Consider the following 23,660-nt stretch of genomic DNA (forward strand, 5'->3'; position numbering starts at 1 on the left):
TGGGATTTGGTCTCTGGGTAGATTACTCCATCATCCAACTTCGCTTCCTGCCTTTCATTGCCTCCGTGTTCTTTAGTCCTGAGACATTCTCACCTTATCCCTGCCTGTATTTCAGTCCTGAACACTCAGATATGTCTAGGAGTTTCCCGGTATGGCTCCTTTCAGCCAGCCCGTTAGAAGCCAGGCTCGGACACCTGCTTATCTGTTTGCTTCTACTTTTAAGACATATGCTTATAAAACACCTGTCACATTTGTATTTTGTCCTGTTCATGGTGCATCGTTTTTAGCCTCTATTTTCCCCCAGTGTTTTTGAAGAGCAATTTTTAATTTTTTGTTGATTTGCTCTTTTTGTGTGTTTGTTAAGGTATTTTACCTGTATGAAAAGAATCCCAAAGTCCTAACAAAGCTGTGAAATGTAAAAAGAAAATTCTTCCGAAATGAATGCAGGCATCTTATCCAGTTAGCTGGTGAAATGATCTGCTGGTCATAACCATTTTTGTTTCTTCGGGCTTTATATTCTCTTCTTGTTTTCCTTCAAGTTACAACTTTGGGTTATTGCTGTAAAAGTAATCTCAGGTATGTCAGGGCATTGGTTGGTGGCAGGTTGTGTGTCTCCCACCACTGCTCCCCTTAGTGCTCCTGTCTGAAGCTTAATTACGGGACTAATTGACTTTCTTGGGTAAGTCCTCAGTTTCCGGGGAAGTAGATCAGAGATCAATACATGATAGTTGGCTTTCTCCAAAATAGTCTTGTGATTTTTAATGTCTGTTAGTGGAAAATGATTTGTTTTTATAATTTCCTTGAAGATCTCAGGAAACAAGCTCGACAGCTGGAAAATGAACTTGACCTGAAACTAGTTTCCTTCAGCAAACTGTGCACGAGTTACAGTCACAGCAGTGCCCGGGATGGAGGACGTGATAGGTATAGGTACTGCCGGCTTCTCTTTACCTTCAACTGGATGATGCTTTTAAAGTAAACTGAAATACAGAGCTCTCTGACCTGGTCTGCTGGTGAATTGTTGATGTTTTAATTTCTTTGTTATTGTCTTTGTGGGGGGCGTTGTTTTATAAAAATTCTAATTCTTGAAACTAACATTAGGTCATGTCTTTTTAGGCAAAGATTGTGATAGCTCAGAAAGAAACTTCTAGAGTTTACAAATGAGTTTATATTGATGATGGTTTTGATGCCAGGCCTGTACACCTGTTACCCCAGCACTTGGAGGCTGAGATAGGAGACACACGATTGCACACTCACTTTGGGCTCCATGACAAATCCAAAGAAGTTTCAGTCTCAGTCCACAGAAATGTCTGATTTGCTCACAAAGATTTTGTTTTGCTTTTGTTTACTTTTGTTTCTCAAGACAAGGTTTCTTTGTGTAGTCCTGGCTGTCCTGGAACTTACTCTGTAGACCAAGCTGGCCTCAAACTCACAGATCTGCCTGCCTCTGCCTCCCCAGTACTGAGATTAAAGGAGTGTTCCACCACCACCTGGCTGATTCTGTTTTCTAATTTCTGAATGGAACTGAGGAGTTACCTAAATGCAAAACATACAAACTTTTTCCGGTATTTATTCTTTTAGAATGAATCTAATGCAGGATGCTCCTCTTTCTTAAGGACATGGCCTGCAAAGTTAACAAGGCTGGTGTGTTGATTTGGGACCTAAAAATGTTAGGAGCATGCCCATGGACTCCAGTGCAAGACAGTGCTTTGCACACTCACTCATCGAGTAAGGAGAGTGAGGATTCTTTTTCAATAAATAAATTTGTCTTCAGAAAGCTTTTTCCCAGATTTAAAGCATGTGTTGGTTTTGCCAATGAGTATACAATTTGAAAACTCAAGTCTGTCAGGAAGTACTATTGCAAGGTGCTTTTTCTGTGTCTCTGCTTGGATTCCCTTTAAAAGAAACATTCTGAGTTCAGCTACAGACTGGGACTGATTGTGCTTTCTCCAGAGAACCTGGGGCTGTGAGGACACAGGCTGAGGCTGGAGCTCTATGGCAGGGACTTGCCTGGTGGCTGTGAGGCCCTGCCTGTGATCCCAGCACTGGAAACTAAAGATGACTGTGCATGCTGAGGCTTTGGGTTGAAGCCCAGATGGGAAGCATGCCACAGAATAGTCAGCAATCACCAGAGCTTTTCTTTACGATTCTTGGGTTTTGTTTTGCTTTGTTTTGTTTGTTGTTATTATTGTTTTGGGGAGTCTTGGGTTATTTTCTTTGTTTTTTGCTTTGTTTTTCTGTATGTTGAGAATCAGAAGGTCTGTGGATCATCACACATTATCAAATGAATTAGATTTTTTAAAAAGATTTATTTGTTTACTATGTATACAACATTCTGCCTCGATGTATGCCCACACGCCAGAGGAGGGCGCCAGATCTCAGTACAGATGGCTGTGAGCCACCATGTGGTTGCTGGGAATTGAACTCAGTACCTCTGGAAGAGCAGCCAGTGCTCTTAACCTCTGAGCCATCTCTCCAGCCCCCAAGTGAATTAGATTTAACTGAATCCTAATATTGTAGAGAACAAGGTTTTGACCTGAACTTCTCTACAGTCCTAAGAATGATGAATATGGATATCCAGTAGTAGAGATTGCCCTGTTACTCATTCATTCAACAAATATTTAAAGAACAGTAAACAGTCAACATTTGCCAGGTGTTAGGCATGTGGCCATAAAAAAGGCAGAGGCAGTTTCCTTCGCTGGTGTCTCTGGGCCCACTGTTCTTTTAAATGTATGTGGTAGGGGGAGGGTTTATATCAGTGAGAAACAGCTTTTTGGTGGTTGCACATTCTAGGAGAAGCCTTCACAACCTTGTCTTAGCTGTGGCACAATAAAGAATTGATCCCAAACTCCACACCATCCTTTTTATCACTGTGTAGCTCAAGCTGGACTCAACCCTCTCACCTTCCTGTCTTGGCCTCCCAAGTGCTGGAATTACAAATGTATGCCACCATGCCTGACTAAGAACTAGGTATTTTTATGTCATGTTGCAAGGCATTTAAATGGGAATATTTATAGAACAAATAAGGCTTAAGACCTAGTTAAAGGTCTAAAGTAAGAATCCTTATTAAAGCCAGGCATAATCCCAGCACTTAGAGAATAGAGCAGAAAGATAACAAGTTCCAGGCTAGCTTGGCCTATGTATACAAAGCAAGCATCTGTCTTTAAGAAGTAACCGTATGGGGCTGGAAAGATGCTCAACAGCTGTGCACTCTTTCTGTTCTTACAGAGTACCCAGGTTTGACGCTCAGCAACTACATGGCATACTCACCACTGCCTGTAACTGCATGTCCAGGAAATCTGATGCCCTCTTCTGTTCTCTTCTGGCTCCTACATGCACATGATACACATAAACTCACATAGGGAAACAAACATACCCATAAATAATGTAAAATAAACAATCTTTCTTGAAATTCTTTTTTTTTTCCATTTTGGTTTTTCAAGACAGGGTTTCTCTGTGTAGCTTTGGATCCTGTTCTGGAACTTGCTCTGTAGACCAGGCTGGCCTCAAATTCACAGAGATTGGCCTGCCTCCACCTTCCAGTGCTGGGATTAAAGGCGTGCGCCGCTATCACTGGCTAAAAGGTTCTTATTAGCCATTTTTTGGCTATTTCACTGATTGCTTTTGTTGTGAATGTGAATCGGGAGCAGTGCAGGCTAAGGGTCTCTTTGACGATGAATTGATGATGTAGTCTTTGAGTCGGCAGCTCCGAATGCTATACAAGGGCAGGAAAGGGTCTTCACTAAGGGTGCAGATGTAATCCATTTTATTTGTGTGAAGAATAACTCGTCTGTAGTAAGGCGCATATGTGGGCTCCTGATAAAAGGGACTGGTTTTTCAGAGAGGTAAGTGAAACTGTCAGGATATGTGATTTTAAAATTGGAGTCTGCCAAACATCTTTCATCTGCAGAAGAGTCAGATTCTGACCGACTGTTGTGATACCGAAAGGCGTTAAAGACGCTCCTGTGAAATAGGCTGAGGTGCATGAATGCCGTGTGGAGGAGTGGAGCCTGTGCGGCAGTGCGCTCCTGGGGCTCTGTGGGCCTGCCTGCTCACTCCTGACTCCTTGATAACTGCTTGTCTAACCGGGTCATTTAAATCTCAAATCTCAGTATATTTCTTATTCGGAGTCTCTAGAGGAAGAGAGAATTTAAAGGCATAAGAAACTATAATTTTGGGGCTGGAGAGATGGCTCAGAGGTTAAGAGCACTGGCCACTCTTCCAGAGGTCCTGAATTCAATTCCCAGCAACCACATGGTGGCTCACAACCATCTGTAAAGAGATCTGGCGTGGGCACTTCTGGCCTGCGGGCGTACATGCAGGCAGAAAACTGTATACATAATAAATAAATAAATCTTAAAAAAAAATAAACTATAATTTTGGAGAAAAAAACTAAAGGTTATTTTTCACAGGCCCCAAATGGGAGCTATAATCCATTTTTTCTTCACTATTTGAAGGAGTTTTTGGCTTCTTTCCCATTATTTGTTATTTCAGATTCAGAATTTTAGTTGCTTAGACTGTTTTCTATCATTTGGGGAATAGTTCGTAGCATTCGAAATGTCTTTATAGTCATTTGTATTTTTAGGACACGTGGGATACTTTTAAAAAGAGAAGTGAATGGGCTGGAGAGATGGCTCAGAGGTTAAGAACATTGCCTGCTCTTCCAAAGGTCCTGAGTTCAATTCCCAGCAACCACATGATGGCTCACAACCATCTGTAATGGGGCCTGGTGCCCTCTTCTGGCCTGCAGGCATACACACAGACAGAATATTGTATACATAATAAATAAATAAAATATTTTTTTAAAAAAAGAAAAGTGAATCATAGTTAAATTTTTAAAAATTGCACTTATTTATGTAGAGGGGCTAGAGTGTGCACTGGCAGTGGACAACTTATAGGAGGAGTCAGGTCTCTCTTACCATGTGGATTCCAGGAATTGAACTCGGGGCATCAGGCTGGCTGCAGGCACGTTTAGCCACAGAGTCATCTTGCTGACTGTAAAAACATAATCTTTAAAGAAGTAGAACAAATGTTTCAGGGTTCATTTGACCTCTTGAAGAAAATTATTGTCTTATTTTAAGGCTGTTTTAGATACTAAGTAATGGATTTTTAAATTAAACTTCTCTTTAGTTCAGACACAACGCCCCTCTTAAATGGATCAAGTCAAGACAGAATGTTTGAGACGATGGCAATTGAAATTGAACAGCTTTTGGCAAGAGTAAGTGCTTTTGGGTAAACAACTAGTTTTCCATTTGTTGGATATGTTGTTTATTGAATGCATCAATTCATCTAAGGTGTGTTCTTCCTCCAACCACTTGCATTTTAGTGGCAGCCATCCAGATTGTAGCAGATGCCATTTGTGGGAAATGCTGACTAAGTCTTACCTTACTGTCAGCTAAGAGGACATATAAGCATATAATTTACTTGAGTTATTTTTAGGGGTTTTTAAAATATTTTCTCCTTTTCTTCCTAGCTCACCGGGGTAAACGATAAAATGGCAGAATATACCAACAGTGCAGGGGTCCCCTCATTGAACGCAGCACTGATGCATACGTTGCAGCGACATAGAGACATTCTACAGGTGATGTGTTGGGCAAAACATTTATGTTATCAAGGTAACATGGGAGAGGGCTAGTTAACTCTGTTTAGAATATCAAAAGTATAACAAAACACAGTAAATGTTTAAAGATTTATTAGGTGGTATTATAATACAGAAGTGCAAATTAGAAGGCAAAGTTTTTATTTTTATTTTTAAGTTTTTGGTTTTTCAAGGCAGGGTTTCTCCGTATAATAGCCCTGGCTGTCCTGGAACTCACTCTGTAGATCAAGCTGACCTTAAACTCACAGAGATCTGCCTGCCTCTGGCTCCCAAGTGTAGGGATTAAAGGCGTGTGCCACCACTACCCGGTGGCAAACTTTTTTATTACTGAGAAAAGTAATCAACCTTTATAACTTAAGAACTCTTTAATAATTTATTTATTTTTATTTTATGTGCATTTGTATTTTGCCTGCATGTATGTCTGTGAGGGTGCCAGATCCTCTGGAACTGGAGTTAAAGAGAGTTATGAGCTGCTATGTGGGTGCTGGGAATTGAATCCAGGTCCTCTGGAAGAGCCCCCAGGCTCTTAACCACTGAGCCAATTCTCCAGCCCATTTAGACTCTTTAAAAATTGGTATATACTCAGGAGTCACAGGCATTGAGGTGACTCACTTACAGTTCAGTGAGTTGAAGGCCAACCTGGTCTACGTAATGTGTTCCAGGTCAGCCAGGACTGTGGAGTGAGACCATGTCTGAAGGTGGTGGCGGTGGTGGTGGTGGTTGTTGTTGGTAGCGGCAGCGGCAATAGTCAGAGCCTGGAGAGATGGCTGGTTGGTCAGAGTACTTGCTATGAAAGCAAGAGGATCTAAGTTCACATCCCTAGGACCTGTATACAAGTCAGGCATGGCCACGTGTACCTCTAACTCCCAGCACTGTGGGAGATGGACACAGATGATCCTGTGAACTTGCTGGCCAACTCTCGAAGCCAAGACTGGAGAACAATAGAAGAAGATGCCCACATTCAATTCTGGCCTCTGCATACATGTATATAGGAAACACAAACATGTGCGTGCACACACACACACACACACACACACACACACACACACACACACAAAGAAAAATAGGAATATCTTTTGAAAGTTTCCTTTCCTGCATTTATTATTTATTTGTGTGTGTGTGCATGCACATGTGAGCTCTTGGGGTTGAACTCAGGCCATCAAGCTTGGCAGTAGTGCCCTTACCCACTAAGCCATCTTGCTGGTCCACAAATAGGAATCTGAGTACGGTGGCACATAGCTATAATCCCAGCACCTACAAAGCAGAGGCAGGTGGATTGCCACAAGTTGAAAGTCAACCTGATCTGTGTAGTGAGTTCCAGGCTAGCCAGGGCTACCTAGTGAGACCCTGTCTTAAGGGGGAGAGGGGAAGAAAACAACAACAACAAAATGAATAGAATTATAATTCAGTGGTAGAATTTGTGATTAGCATGCACAAGGCCCCAAGTTTAGTCTCCAGAAGTGCAAGTGTGCACCTTCGCTGCCTGAGATAGGGTTTCTTTTTGCTGTTTTTGTTTTGTTTTTCAAGACAGGGTTTCTCTGTAGCTTTGGAGCCTGTCCTGGAAACTTTTAGACCAGGCTGGCCTCGAACTCACAGAAATCTGCCTGCTTCTGCCTCCCGAGTGCTAGGATTAAAGGTGTGCACCACCACCGCCCAATTTAGTTAGGGTTTTTATTTGCTGTGAAGAGACACCATGATCACAGCAACTCTTATAAAAGGGAAAAATATTTAATTGGGGTGACTCATTTAGGGTTCAGAGATTTAGTCCATTATCATCATGGTGGGTCAGGATGGCATGCAGGCAAACATGGTGCTGGAGAGATAGTTTTGAGTTCTGCATCTTGCAGAGGCAACAGGAAATGGTCTGTCTCACTGGGCATGACTTACACATATATGAGACCTCATAGCCCGCCTCTACAGTGACACTTCCTCCAACAAGACCATACCTATTCCAACAAGGCTATATCTTCTAATAGTGCCACTCGCTTTTTTTCAGACTACCACACATACATTCACAAACACACATAAAGAAGGACTAAAAATAATTTGCCTAATGCAAAAATATGAATGTCAGGTTGAGAACTAGGATTATGACCAATGATAAAACACTGAAAGCATTCTTACTAAAGAAAAGGGGACCCCAAAGTCACAGAGAAACCCTGTCTCGAAAAAAAAAAAAGGGGGGTGGGGGGAGCTGGGGATACAACTTAGGTGGCAGAATGCTTGCCTGTTATACACAAATCCTTGAGTTCAGTTCCCAACTCACATAGAACTAGATGTACTGGTACGGGGCTATAGTGCCGGCACTTAGAAGGAAGAGCAGGAGAGTCAGAAGGTAAAGGCTGAAGTAGACTAAATTAGATCCTGACTCAAAAAAAGAAAGAAGGAAGGAAGGAAGGAAGGAAGGAAGGAAGGAAGGAAGGAAGGAAGGAAGGAAGGAAGAAAAGGGTGCTTATAACTACCATAAACGTCTGACTTGCTTTGGAGTTTGTTTGTACAGTTAGTAAAAACCGGAGAGATCAATATTTGAAAGGAAGAGGCAAAATTCTTAATATGTAGCATGATAAGATCATATATGTCTGATACACCAAGAAAGTTAGAAACAAATTCAGTAAAGATGATATATATAAAGCAAGCCATTATCCTCTATATAAATAATGACCTATTAGAAAATATAATTAAAGGGGCTTGGGAGCTAGGAACAGCACAGTAATAGTATAAATGAGGCCCTTATTCAGTCCTGAGCCCCAGAAAATGAAAACCTTCTCTGTCTCTCTCTGTCTCTGTCTCTCTCTCTCTCTCTGTCTCTGTCTCTCTCTCTCTCTCACACACACACACACACACACACACAGAGCCAGATGTGATGCTGTACACTTGTAATCCTAGTACTTGGGAGGTAGAGTCAAGAGAATCAAGAGTTCAAAGCCCTCTTGTGGGGTAAATGAAACAACCTTACATACACATGTAAAGGCGTACATGGGAAGTGATTTTTTTGTTTGGGGCAGTCTATGCTCTAGCTTTGTAGTCTAGACTTGCCCCTGACTTTCAGTCCTCCTGCCTCAGCCTCCAAATGCTGACATTACAGGTGTGTGACCATATAGCTCTTTATTTTCTCTCTCTCTTTCTTTCTTTCTTTCTTTCTTTCTTTCTTTCTTTCTTTTAATTAATTGGTTTTATTTTGAGGCAGAGTTTCTTTTAGCACAAACTGTCCTTGAATTCCTGATCTTGTTCCACCTCGCAAGCACTGGGATGGCAGGTGCGCACCAGCCAAGCCAGATGTCCTTTACTTACTTTAGAATGGTGAGATGCTACCAGAGTTCATTTAGAATCCCAAGAATAACCAGGAATAAAGCTTAATACAGTTCTGAAAGTGAAGATGAGCATTTGATTCAACTACATGTTAAGGCCTGTTTAAAACGAGGATAATTGATAGTTTGTTTCTAGGGGCCAACCAAGTGACTCTGTGGGTAGAGGCACTGTCTGCCAAGCCTGACAACCTGAGTTCAGACCTGGGTCACCACAAGGTGGAGGGAGAGAACGAACACCTGCAAAAAAGATGTCCTCTGACCTGCACACATGCACCCACACACATGCATGCATAAATTATAAAAACTCTCTGAAGATAGGTGCGTGCGTGTGTGTGTGTGTGTGTGTGTGTGTGTGTGTGTGTGTGTGTGTGTAGGTCAGTGGTCAACCTTTGTTAGTTAATTGTTCCTTAGTAGTTCTTTAGGTTTTTGAGGAAGGGTCTCACTAGGAACTGGGGCCTGCCAGTTTGGCTAGGATGACTGGCCAGTGAGCCCAAGGGCTCTTCTCTTCTCTGCCTCCTCACTGCTAGGATTACAGGCTACACTATCAAAACCTAGCTTTTTACAGCCTAGCAGGGATCAGGTAGTGTTTAACTGGCAAATCTCTATCTCCCCCTCTCTCCCGTCCCTCCCTCTCCCCCCTCCTTCCCTCTTCCTCTCCCTCCCTCCTCTCCTCCCCAACACCAAAGATTAAAAAGTAGAAAAAGCGTAAGAAAGGAGGGAGGAAAGAAAAACTACCAAAGTTTTGAATAGAGCCTGGATGAAATTTTAATTTCTGAGCAGTGACGAGCTAAGGAAGATCTAATGTCAGAAGCTACAACAAATGACTCATCTGTTTAATATACACAGAATTAATGTAAATAAGAGAGACAATAGGAAAATGGACAAAACTATAAACTTATTTGACAATGAACTCAGCTACATTTGACAATGTAGCTCAGTGGTAGAACATTTTTGCATTTGTAGCGTCCTAGGTTGGATCCCCAGCACTGAGGGGAAGATGGGGATGGAGGCAAGGGTTTAAAAAAATAAACCATAAGTCTTATTAAGTACAACACTAAGTAGAAAAATCTCTCCCTTCTTTTACCTATGCTACTTGAAGTCATTTTGTCTTAGAGTTTTACCTTTACATTTTATGTGATCAAGTACCAGGTGGTAGGGTGCTTAGTGTTTGAAATATGTAACCTGATGACCGTGCACAGCTACTTTAGAAGGATAAAAGCTCATCCATAGTTGTGTTGAGACTGGATGTTGATTTATTTCAGGATTATACACATGAATTCCATAAAACCAAAGCAAACTTTATGGCAGTACGAGAAAGGGAGAATCTGATGGGATCAGTACGAAAAGACATTGAGTAAGTTACCTTTCCTCTTACCGTATAGAATGTTTATGTGGATTTAGGCTACATCTGTGGTTAATCACAAAGCAAGTAGCAAAACCAGGATTTAGGTTTTGTGGTTTCTGATTTCCATTCCATTGTCCTTTGTGCCTTTTTACAATATGGGCTGAATCTACTTTGCCACCTCCCAGTCTTCCCTTGCCAACCTTGATCTTCAGTCCAGCTTGAATGATCCCTTCCTGCCCATGCCAGGAATGGCATGATTGTCCGTTTCCCTGTCATTCACTTCTCTGTTGCCCTAGCTTTCTATATTCAGAAAGCTGTTAACATCCCTGAAACTCTGAAATGTTGTTTGTATGTGAGTAAGTGTTTCCAGGTTTAATAAAAGTCAAAGCCTTATATGAAACTAAGAACCTTTAACATTTTACAATGATCTTGGTCTTTTCTCCCATACCCACATCATCCTCTTTTTGTAGGCATTGGTACAGTTCAGGATTTTTAAAACATTTGTTCTTAAAGGACAGTTGTGGTGGCACACACCTTTAATCTCAGCACTCGGGAGACAGAGACCAGTGGATCTCTGTAAGTTCAAGGCTAGCCTGTTCCACAGAGTGACTTCCAGGACAGTCAGTGCTACATAGAGAGACCCTGCCTCCAAAAAAGAAAGGAAGGAAGGAAGGAAAAGGAAAAAAAGAAACTAAGAAGGAAAAGGAAAAAAAAATTTTATTACTAGTGGAAAGCAGGAAAATAATAATATTGGTAGAAGTAAATGTCACTTTTGTAACTTTATTGTGCTGGCAGTTAACGTGGAAATCCTAAAGCATGCATAGCTGGGTTCCAGTGCTCCTTGGGCTTGGGTGGTGAGGGACTGACCCTGCTGTGAAGGATGACACTGTTTGAGTAGCTCTCTTGCCTAGGGTGCCGGGTGCTGTGTGCTGATTAGTCTAAAGTTTTGCTTCTGCTAGAGAAAATAATGCAGATCATATACAAAGGAAAAGTCAGATCCCCCTCAAGAAGAGTGGGTTGGTTTGAAAAACAGAAAACCCCGAAATCTAAACTGGAGAAACATGTATCTTTTACATCTCTGGTAGTATTTTTCAAGAGAAATGGAAAACATTATATTCTGATTGTTGGAAATTATGGTCTAACTGGGGTTAGTTAGTCCCTTAACCTAATGGTACTGTATCTTCTAAAATGTTCTTGCCTTTTCTTGACATTGTTCTAGATCATATAAAAGTGGGTCTGGAGTAAACAACAGGAGAACTGAACTGTTTCTGAAAGAACATGACCACCTTCGAAAGTGAGTGCTACCTGCTTTCTGTGCTTATAAAGACATTTTATTTATTATATTAATTTACATGCTCCAAGTGGGTTCAGTAGAAATGGGTGGCAGCTCATCAGCCTTAATTAAAAAATGCCCTTTGAGGATTTTACTCTGCTCTTTGCTGCCTGCTGCTATGCTGCTGTTATCCTTACTGCAAATTATTAACGGTATCCATAATAATAATACTGATAATTTATGTGGTCTCTTACCACTTTTTTATTGAAGAAGCTTTATAGAGAGTAGTAAGGCTAAATATCAAATGGAAAAAACAAACAAAAAATTGTTTCCCAAGATTTCAGCAGAAAATGTTTGGATGAAGGATATATGGTGTTGACAATAGCTCCTCTTCAGAGTTGGAACTTCACACCTAACTCCCCTGTCTGTGCTGGCATCTGGTCTGACTTGGGCTTGCATAGACCTTGTGCATATGTCACAACTGGTGTGAGCTCCTGTGTGTGCTTCCCCTGCTGCATTCAGAAGACACTGTTTCCTTGTCACCGTCAACCAACTCTGGCTTTCACACTTTTCTGCCCTGTCTTCCACAGTGGAAGAGGGGTGTAGCATATATAATCCCTTTGGGGCTGAAAACTCTTATTCTCTGCATCTTGGCCAGTTTTGGGTCTGTTTTAATCATCACCTACTGCAAGCAGAAACTTTTTTGAGGATTGAGGAGTGCCTTAATCCATGGATATAGCCATGTCATTAGGAGTTGCTTTAATATTATTAAGTCCTTTTGTCAGAATAATAGTAAATTCTCTCCTATAGCCTCTGATCTATCTAGCCATAAGTACTTATCCTCATAGTGGTGGCTGGTACAGATTTCATCTGGTGGAGCGGGCCTTAAATCCACTCAGAAAGTAAATGGTTACTCCTGTGGTGTTCATGCCACTGTTGCACCAGTGGCCATGTCTTGCTGGGCCATTCATTATTGTGGCTTGCAGGCTTCACAGCTGGATATGATTAATGCTTTCTTTCTCTTCCAGTAAAGATGGAAGAGGGATTCTTCTGCTTGTTGGGCAAGCATACTGTCACTTAGTACACACCAGCCCTGTGACTGTGTGTGTGTATACACTATAATAACTATATTTCCTGTTGTAATAAGTATAATGAGATCTATATGGGAGCTAGTTCCAGGACAGGCTCCAAAGCCACAGAGAAACCCTGTCTTGAAAAACAAACAAACAAACAAACAAACAAACAAATAAATAAATAAATAAATAAATAAATTTGAGGCAAGACTGAACAACATATTGAGATTTTGTCCTAAAATAGAAGCAGGGCTGGAGAAATGGCTCAGTGGATAAAGGTACTTGCCTGATGACATGAGATCAGTCCAAAGACCTGCATGGTGGAGGGAAAGAATCAACTCATATAAGCTGTCCTCTGACCTCTGCTTGTATGCTGTGACACCTGTGTACACACACACACTCACACACACACACTCACACACACACGTGTGCGTGCACATTCACACACATACATACGCATGGATGCACACAAGATAAATAAAAATGTAATTTTATGTGTGTGACTGTTTTGCCTCCATGTATGTGTACTGCATGCACTCCTGGTGCCCAGAGAGGCCAGAAAAGGGTGCTAGACCTGTGGACTTGTATGAAAGATTGTGAGACACCATGTGAGGACTGGGAACTGAACTCGAGTCCTCTGTAAGGGTATCAGTTACTCTTAACTGCTGAGCCCTCTCAGTCCCCTAATTATTATTATTTTTTTAAATAATATGTAAAGATTTATTTATATATGATGCTCTATCTGCATATACACCTGCATGCCAGAAGAGGGCATCAGATCGCTTTACAGATAGCTGTGACCCACCATGTGGTTGCTGGAAATTGAACTCAGGACCTCTGGAAGAGCAGTCAGTGCTCTTAACTGCTGAACCATCTCTCCAGCCCCACCCCCAACCCCTAATTTTAAAAAAAAAATAGATATAAGATGGTTGGAGACTCCACAAATACTGTTTCTCCTCAAAATGTTGTCAATAAGTTTAGCATTCATGTCTGAGCTTACTCAGACTGCAATGATCTTTCTCTTGGTGGTTTGGTTTCATCAGTCCTTCTTACAATGATTTTAGATCTGTAAGAAAGAGCTGTCTTTTTGTATGTTTTATTTTCTTCCTCAACATGGACTCAGATGCAAGTAGGGGTTTGTCTAGGACTGTAGTTTCCTTGTTGCTCACATCACTGTACCTCATTAGGGTTAGCATCTGTCATGATGCGTTCCTGAGCTCGGCCACTTTACTAAGCATACTCGGTTTCTCTTATTAGCAAGTGTTACTCAGGAACTTAGATCCAGGCGTAAGGAAGGGTTCAGAAGGGTTCATTGTTGTTTTATTGCCATTGAGCTGATTGTTTCCAGGCTTCTTCTTGATAATAGTTTTTATCATTAATGGGGTTCAGTTTTTTAATTAATTAGTTAACTATTGAAGGGAATAATCGTTTCTCCTTAATTACTGTAATATGATGAATTACATTATTTTCAAACATTAAGCCAATATTGAATTCCTGGAATCCCACTTGATCACAAAATATTTCTTTTCTGTAACTGCTAGACTTATTTTAAGGAATTTTGCATTATTCTAATGAAATAGAAAAATGAATAGTTTTCTATTCTGGAAATGTCATTGTGTGATTTTTATCACGAGTAATGTTGCCCCTTTTAAGTGACTTGGGATGTATCGCCTTCCTGTTTTCTGAAAGAGCATGTTGTTTCCTTCTTAGGTATGTAGGGCTTACCAGTGAGTGCGTCCAGCTCAGGGGTTCCTTTCTGGTAAGGTTTTCCCGTTTTAAATTGTGTGGATATTTGTAGACAAAGGGCAAGCAGTCTGAATGTCCCTGGGCCAGTAGGTGGCTCACTATAATCAGCTCAACGAGAGGCATAAATCATTCTTGCTGCCAGAGGAGTTGGAAAACTACCAGAGAGAATGTGGTGTTCTTGGGGCCTCAGCGAAGTTCTTACCCACTGTTAGCATCCTTTTGGACTTTTCTGCTGTCTGCTAGACTACAGACTCTAAACAGATGGAGTGTGCTTAAGAGGGCCTTTTCACCTCATCCACTTCCTGAAGGAGGTTTTACTTCAGTATTTCCTTCCTTCCCCGTTTCCTCAGGTGAATTAGCACTACTAGGTCTGTAGTGCCCTCCATGTGGGCTCACCTTTCCTAACTGTCTTCACTCTGTTGCTTCATCGAATCACTTCTCCCTTGCAGCTGGCACCTGACGCACGGGCCTGTCTCCTTTTTCAGATACCAAGGCCTTTTCCTGTCTTCTTTGTGCCTTTGCTTTGCTTATCCACTTGTTTTCTTACTCTTCCAGAGAGCTTGTTTGTTGACAAGTTTAGGTTCTGTGCTTGCTTGTCCCTTCTAGGAAGCTGTTCCTACTCATTAACTCAGCCAGCCTCCCCTTGCTATGGCTTAATAAAGCTTCTTTCTTGTTTCCCTTGAAGCATTTATGACAATGTCTAATGGTTTGTTCTTTCTATCTTTTCCCTATCAGACCCTCCTTGATATAAATTTCATAAGGCAAAACTTAGCCTGCTGTTAGCATGTTTGGTTCTCCAGCCCTATTGTTGCTTGTTAACTTTTAATACCTGCTTCTATGAGTTGGTGGTTCTCAGCAAGGCTGTTCGTTCTGTTTTCTTAATGTATAATGTAATGTGAATATATACCATACCCTAGTGTAGAAGACTTACTTTATTCATTCAGTTATTCTCTAAATATTTATTGAATACTTACTATACACACTCAAATGTTAAATTAATTTTAAGAACTATAGGGAATATTAATGTAACCGGTTATGTTTTGCTTTGTAAAATGGATTCCCTGTGCAATCCTTTTGAAATGTTCAATTCTGGGGCTGGAGTGATAGCTTATGGTTAAGGTACTTGCTGCACAACCGTGAAGACCTAGATTTTGCCCTTACACATCGGAGTCAGATGTGGTCCCACGGTTCAGTGACCCAGCACTGGAGCATGCAGCCAGGGTCACTGCGGCTTTCTGACACCAGCCTAGCTGGGAAACATGAGCCCATGTTCAGGGAGAGATCCTACCTCAAAGGAACAGGCAGAGAGTGCTAGAAGGAGGACACCTGATACCCTGCCTGCTTCACGAGTCCGCTGACATGTGTGCCTGCGCACACAGAGAGAAAGTGTGAAGTTTAAATTCCTGAGTAAGTCTCTCAGAAGCCTCCCTCTGTACAGAGGAAGAAACAAGACTCAGAGAGAATGTAGGTTGAGGTCTCATCACTGTTTAATAGTACAGCTTTACTCAGCACACATTTCCTATGTTTGGTGTTTGTCCCACGCCCCATTGCCTTTCTTTCCTGGGAGTGTTTCTTTAAATTTTTATATTTGTTGTAACAAGGAACCGTCGTGGCCTGATTTTATAGAGAACTGAAAGACCAGTTACTCTGAAAGCACATTGCTTGGCTTCTCTTCAATTTTTCACTTTTAAAATCGAATGAGAGCCGTGTTACATAAAGATGGATGCCATTAAAGTTAAGTCATTTTGTAAAGTTAAATGCATTCTGGAGAGATGGCTCAGAGGTTAAGGCACTGGTTGCTTTTCCAGAGGACCTGAGTTCAATTCTCAACAACCACATGGTGGCTCACAACCATCTATAGTGAGATCTGGTGCCCTCTTCTGCAGGCATACATGCAAACAGAACACTGTATACATAATAAATAAATTAAATAAATAGATAAATCTTTTTTAAAGCATTCTAAAATTCCAAAGAATTTATCTCCAGTAACTTTTCAGATATAGTGCTGTTATACAAAGCATGTCATACTTAAATAAGATTGATCACAGTATTTAGTTGATAACTTTCATTTGCTTTCATTTTGTTACCAACTCAGCAGACATTGAGAATATACACATTATCCGTTACCTTAGGTCTAACCATGTCTGTGAGTGAAGAAATAATTATTTTATTTAAAGCCTTTTAACTGTTGATTGTTTTCCATATGACATTATTCAGTTATGTTTAGGGTTTTGGTATTGTTAATTTCATTTTAAATTTTACCAACCATGTCATTTGTATACTCTAAAGTTTTTTTGCAGAATTATTTTAGGTAGGCTCGATTTGTTTTGTGACAGGGTCTTGTATATCCTAGGCCGCCTCGAAACCACTCTGTAGTCAAAGACCTTGAACTTGTGCTTCTCCTGCCTATACTTAGTGCTGATTACAGGTGTGTGCTTCCATGCCCAGCTTATGTAATACGGGGGGTTGAACCCAGAGCTTCATGCATGCTTGGCAAGCACTCTACTAACCTAGTTATAGCCACAGTAGACTTTTTTTTTCTTTCTTTTTTGAGACATGATCCTACTGGGTAGTTAGTACTGGCTGGTCTGGAACTCACAGAGATTTGAGCCCAGGTCCTCTGATTTGATGTTCCTGTGCTGCTCCTCAAAGTAATGTGGATGGCATAGACTGCACAGGGTCGCTAAGATAATGCATGCCGAGACTTTGCCAGTCCTTCCTGCATACAGTACATGTGTAAGATTAACAGACGTAAATAGTAGGTCTGTACAGATAGCTCAAACATTGAAATTGAAGGCTAAGCTCACAACCAAAAAGACAAGAAAAGTAAATACTAAAAGAGAAAGAGACTACACTAAACAACCTTTTATATGTGTGTGTAGGGGTCTGGAGAGATGGCTTAGCAGTTTAGAGTACATGCTGCTCTTGCGGAAGACTGGAATTTCATTTCCCAATCACTCATATTAGGCAGTTCACAACTGCCAATAACACTAACTACAAGAGAACCAATGCCTCTGGCCTTCACAGGAACCTGCATTCAGGAACATGCATATGCACACATAATTAGCATAATTAATAATAAAAATAAGTCTCTAAAATTTTTCTACATGGTTGCATTTTAGGTTGTTTAATAAGTATCATAGAATTCAAGTTATATAATTGTCAGCTATTACATCAATGAGTGAAGTAATGTAGATTCCTGGTATTTAAGGATCTGACCTTAGCTTTCTGGAGTGTTTATGAACTCCATTAACTCATGTAGTTTTGTTGAAAGACTTGAGTGTTACTGAGTGTTACATGCTGTGGGGTTGCTGGCAGGGAAGCCTGGCTGACTGGTTAATAGTCACAGTCACCGTCTGGACAGCAGACTTACACATCAGCCTTGCTCCTAAGTTCATATTTGCTGCTTGTTGTTATTCACATGTAGCTACAAGGAGGCAATTTATGTGCATACATGCATGTTCTTTGGTTTTGTGTATGCATGTGTGAAATGTTACTCCAAGGAGAAAACACCAGAGAGAAAATGTTTACAAAGCATTATTTGATTTAAAAAAAAAAGTGTTTATCATTGCTATGACCACACGCCAGACAGATAAAACTAAAAGGAAATAAAAACTTTAGTTTGCCTCCTAATTTCAGAGTCAATCAATGTTACAAGAAGGACATGATGATATTTAAGTCTTCCTCAGACAGCAGTGTTCTGAAGTGAAAATCTGGGAAGTACATTGAAGAAATTCTAAAGAATCTCTGAGCTTGCCAGGGTCATTTGCATAGTAGAGAATTGGAATTTTAGCTTACGAGAACTGGTGGCATTTGTCTCATTATGTCTTTCATTCCATTCATGGGATAGCTAAAGGTTCCCTGCTACAGATTTGTCCCTAGTGATCCAGTTACCTACAATACTGAAATAAATGACAAAGCAGAATGATCCGGTTAGCCAAGATGACCTTGAACTTCTGATCCACTTGCCTTCACCACCCAAGAACGTGGGAAACTATAGGTTTGCCCCACAGCTGGTTTACAATTAGAACCCTCCTGCCTCCACTTCCCAAGAGCTGTAGGCACACTGTAGTTTGCCCATAGCTGGCTCACAGTTAGGAGCTATGTTACACACGCTCGTTTTTCTTTATTTTGAACTTGTTAGATCAGTAGTGAAATCAAATCTGTTTTCAGTTGGCACATGATTTTCTTCCTTTTTTTTGGCATACAACTTTCTTAAACAAGGCTTCAAATGGAGGAGCTGTCACGATGGATTATAAAATTGTGATTATAAAAATGTGTGTGTGTATCCTTCTGCAGAAATCTTATAAGGATTATAAGGATTATTTCATTGCTAATCCTGATTGATATCTTATTAGTACAAGAAGTGTCTGTTACTCGTTATTCATTCATTTATTAAGCATTTAATGAGCATCTCCTGTGTGCTAGGTATTGTACTAGACTCTGGAGAGTCAAAGATGCATCAGACTCAGTCCCTACCCCTGGGAACTCACACTGCTTAGAGAAGTAGTAAACAACACATCAGTGTAATATCCTGAGAGAGTGGGTTTTCAAGGTCTTACGTGAGAATTGATGTGAAAACCTTTTCTTTCTCTGTCGCACAATATCTGAAGTACATTATATTCCTGAATAAGTTGATGGGAGGGCATACTATTATGATGTAAAGAAGAATTGATTTTGCCTGTGTACACTGGTGTGTCTGGGGAAGCTTCAGAAGGATACAGCTTTCAGGCTAGACTTTGAGATGTGTAAGTTGTTTATGTTAAGCACGAGGGATTTGAGAGAGGCTGTGACTTAGAGTTCTTGCTGTTCTTTAGACCTGTGAAAGGAGACCCTAAACCAAAGAGCTCCTCGGGGACGTCAGAATGCTCGATGGAGATCAAGCATACCTTAGGTTCATGCCTTTGCCAGCAGTTTGCACTTAGATTATTGCTTGTGAGCTTTATGGTAGGAAAATTCCATGAGATCGGTTCGGACAGCTACATGCTTGAACCGTGACCATAATGTAGGTTGAGCAGAAAAAAAAAAATGTATTTTTGGTTAGCTCTTACTCTCTATATAAGAGGAAGAAACCAATTACAAAGTGCTATTTAGTAGAATGTTGTGATTTATTTGGTTTTCTAGGTTCCCAGTCATGTTTGTTTGTTTATTTGTTTGTTGGAGACAAGGTCTCTGGTATACCAAGTTGGTCTAGAACTCTTTCTGTAGCTAAGGATAACCATCAGCTTCCAATCCTCCTGCCTCTACTTTCCAAGTGTTGGAGTTCCAGGTATGTGCCATTGCACCCAGTTTGTACACCCTGAGTTACAATCCCAGCCCTCCAGACCTTTAAAACACAGTCATGTAACAGAGAATAAACGGAGACTTGGGGGCATTTCATTTTTGCCACAGTTAAACATGCCTGCTGACTCCAACTGCTCCATTTTACTTACTAAAATGTTTGATCAAATTAATTTGAAGTAAGCCAGGCATGGTGGCACACAGCTGTGATCCCAGCACTCAGGAGGCAGGGGCAGGGGGATCTCTGAGTGTGAGGCCAGCCTGGTCTTTGTAGTGACGTCTAGGACATCTGGCTTTTAGTCACTATCTTTGTTACTTTTTAAATTTTTAATTGTCTGACTTATGCAAGGTTTTTATGGCATCCTATGGAACTCATCTTTATTGAACTTCATGTCAGTGTTCTGTTTTATAGAGTGAACAGAGTCACTCTTTTGGAAGGAAGTAGCTGGGGAGAAGCAAGTGTTTATTTCTGTGCTAGAACATGCCTTACACCTGCCACACACGCTGAACTCTGGAAATTTGTTCTGTGCCTTCTGATGTTAAGCTTGGTAAAGGCCATTACTAAGCCCCTAGCTTCTCTCCTGTGCGTTCCTCCTGGGTTGTCTCGTTCTTCCGTGGTGTGAGGTGTTGGGCTTGTTTGTTCCTTATTCACACTCTTGGACTCTAAAGTTTCAGGGGCTGAGATTTGGTTTAGCTGTGTTTGTTCGTTCGTTTGTTTCAAAATAAACAAAACTATTTCCCCCAAAAGGAAGGAGCTGTGAGGTCTGAATACTGCTGCTTAGAGGCCTAGAGCTGCGTTCATCTCCTCGGCTCAAGAAGTGGCTGTGATCCTTACCTTTTGAGTGGATAGTAGTGACAGCTTTGAGTTATCTGGGCTGAAGAACTTTCACTTTTTAATGCTGTCGTTAAAACTAGCCAGAATTTAATAATTAGGAATGTCATGAAAAAACCAGATGGTTTAAGTAGACAGGTAAGAGCAAAATGTAAATTACTTCACATGTGGCTGAATTAATTTCAAAGTTTAAGATTTTCTCTAGATGCACAAAAAATGGATCTTCATTATTCTGTGTATAGAAAAGGCTGTAAAGTTTATAAACATAGAAAAAAATAAATGTTTTTAAGTATACGTTTAATAATTACAAATTTTGAATTTTCTTTCTTTTTTTCAGCTCTGATCGTCTGATAGAAGAAACAATAAGGTAGGGATGGTTTTTGTTTTACTTCATTGCTGTTTGTTTGCACACTTAATTAACAGATCAAGTCAACACTGTTCACTAGAGTAAAGGTCAAGTCATGTACCTTAAGAGATGAAAATTTCACTAGATGGTAATGCATATCTGTTGTGGCCTTTCTTTATAAGGGACATTTAATCTTAGTAACTGGTTCATGAGATAGACATTGACCAGTAGATTCCATCTCCAGAACAAAAAGAAATCAAGGCTGTGCCTATGGTCACATGACTAATAAGTAATATTGAGGACTCAGATCCCCAGATCAGAATCTCTTTATAGCTCTAGAGCCACAGCATTTATACTAAACCAGCGTCTGAGACAGTGAGGTGGCTCAGAGGATACAGGTGCTTGCCACCAAATCTGATGACCGGACTGTGGGGCCTGTGTGGTGGAAGAAGAGAACCAGCTCCTGTCAGTATTCCTCTGACCTGCGCGCACAGGTGGCACAGAAACACTCACGTGTACACATGATATGTGCAGACACAGACACACATATACACAGGTAAGTTAATGTTTAATGTGTACACATGATATGTGCAGACACAGACACACATATACACAGGTAAGTTAATGTTTAATGTGTACACATGATATGTGCAGACACAGACACACATATACACAAGGTAAATCAATGTTTAATATGTAAGGATGCTTAGTTTATGGTACTGGTAAGAAATCTGAAGTTCCAGTAAGCATATGAATGATTTATTGTTTTTAAAACATATATTTTATGAAGCTTATGTTTTGTCTCTAAGTATTTGACACTTGAAATAATAGCCTTCATTTCACTCAACTCAGCTCCAGATGATGGGATGATTTGGGAAAATATGTTTAGATAGACTTTATGTGGTACTGGAAATCATGCATATTCAACAAGGTAATAATTTAATGTAATATCCATTCTCCAAGGAATACAAAGTGCTTTGTGGAAATTATTTTTTAATGTCTATCCACTTGTGAGTCAGAGTGCACGTGAGATAATGGTAGTCCCCCTTTAAAAACAGAGGCCTGTGTATTTCAGACTGTCCTCCTTACTCAGCATGGGTTTGAATTCTGTTACTTTCTGTAAGACCACAAAGCTAGTTAAAGTAGGAGTGCTTTATTCAAGTCCCTTGTAATTTCAAGCAGAAGTTGGTCATTTTCTGATGCTCCTACTGCTTTCATGTCTTCCTGATACTTTCAAAGGCTCCTCTGAGCCAAATGGCACATGCCTCTAATCTCAGCTCCTAAATGATGGCCTGGATTCTAGGATCTTCATGACATGGCCTAGCCTTCATCACGCTCCTGGAACTGGCCATTTACAAGACCACCAGTGTGGAGTTTGTGTGCTTTAGAGACAACTTGCCCGTAGCCTTCCTTGGCCACAGCTAGCTTTCTGGGTTGTGGCAGCATCAGAAAAGATAGTCAATTCTTCTGCCTCTTTTGACATATGGCCCCTTCGCCTGTCAGTAACTCTCATTGCCCTTCCTAGCCTGAGTGACCATCTCCTGACCAGCTCTTTGGACAACTACTCCCTGATTTTTCCAAATAGCCTGTCCCAAACTGAGCTCATCCTATGCCTTTCTGATTTTGTTCTTTGAGGTCACTGGCTTTGTAGGGTGCTTCTAATATTTTTGTTGCCTCCCCCCACACACTATTCCAAAATGCTTCAGTAAATATTCTTCTAGGTGTCTCCTTACGCATTCCTTGTCTTCTCAGTCATGAAGTTACAGTGTTGGTTGTTGAAATAAGAAGTAGATTGGTGCCGCCAGGAGCAGACATGTCTCATTGTCATGAAAAACCCTAAGTTATTAAAACATTTAAAATGCCATATTTTGTAGTCCTTGAAAGATATGAAGAATGTCTATCTAACTGAAATATATCTCTATACATCCAGAAAATCTAAGTAACATTATCACAAACTTGACTATTATTTGTGATTATTCATCAACAACCTATATTTTTTAATTATACATTACATTTTAAAAATGAACTACACAATCACAACACCTTATTTAAGATCAGACATACATATACATATAACAAAATTGACCTTAAAATCCATACCAATGTAAATTATTTATATCTATATTATTTTTTCCTTTAAATGTAAAAGAACATTTATAAACAATATTTTGGGAATATGGGTGCAGTTTTTTTTTTTAAACTGTTTTTTGCTGAATGGGGGCGTCGTTAATTAGGTCTTTTATGGTATAACCTGTGTGTCAGGGTCACCTCAGTTGGCAGTTGAGCGAAGCAATTTTTTGAAGGCGTGTACAGGAACCTTTTAGGAGGACGTGGTCTATCATACCATATCGGGATAGATGTCATCCATAGGGTCTGATCCTCTGTGAAAACAAAAGAAGACCCTTTTTAAAGCATCATATCCTTAGACCCAAATTTTGAAATCGTAATACCCTTATATCCATTTTGGTTTAGCTTGGCAGCCCATATAATGAAATGTCTCTCTGTACTTAGCTCCTTTACAGTTAAAAATTTTAAAGAAAGCACAATAATATAAAGAATTTAGAATTTTTTTGAATTTTTTATTTTTATGTGGCTTATTTTTTTTTATTTTTTTTAATCTATAACTATCTGTACTCTGTCTCTTTAAAGACTTTACCTTTTTTTTAAGACATTAACTTTATTTTTTTATATATTTTTTTTAAGTCTACGTACATTTATCCAACATTGTGATCCATTTAGTGGTCTGTCTGAATCTGTTTTATTGTGAATTTGTAATTTTTTTACTATCCAGGAGCATTTTTTAAAATGTTAAGCAGTTTTTAAAAACTTAAGATGCACCATGTACAAGTAATACGGTACTG

General features: G+C 40.2%; 1 protein-coding gene across 2 annotated transcripts in view; it reads left to right on the forward strand.

Annotated features, from left to right (window-relative positions):
- Gosr1 (golgi SNAP receptor complex member 1) overlaps positions 1-23,660 on the forward strand; it is a 34,802-nt gene that overhangs the window by 1,271 nt on the left and 9,871 nt on the right. The window contains exons 2-7 of one of the 2 annotated variants that reach the window (XM_005349512.3): positions 807-927; positions 5,128-5,215; positions 5,471-5,578; positions 10,167-10,258; positions 11,469-11,543; positions 20,791-20,820. In XM_005349512.3, coding sequence (XP_005349569.1) covers positions 807-927; positions 5,128-5,215; positions 5,471-5,578; positions 10,167-10,258; positions 11,469-11,543; positions 20,791-20,820 — 514 coding nt within the window. The remainder of the gene's footprint in view (positions 1-806; positions 928-5,127; positions 5,216-5,470; positions 5,579-10,166; positions 10,259-11,468; positions 11,544-20,790; positions 20,821-23,660) is intronic. The other variant, XM_005349513.3, reaches the window with a different exon arrangement.

The sequence above is a fragment of the Microtus ochrogaster genome, chromosome 7 (genome assembly GCF_000317375.1).
Source record: "Microtus ochrogaster isolate Prairie Vole_2 chromosome 7, MicOch1.0, whole genome shotgun sequence".
NCBI classification, from domain to species: domain Eukaryota; kingdom Metazoa; phylum Chordata; class Mammalia; order Rodentia; family Cricetidae; genus Microtus; species Microtus ochrogaster.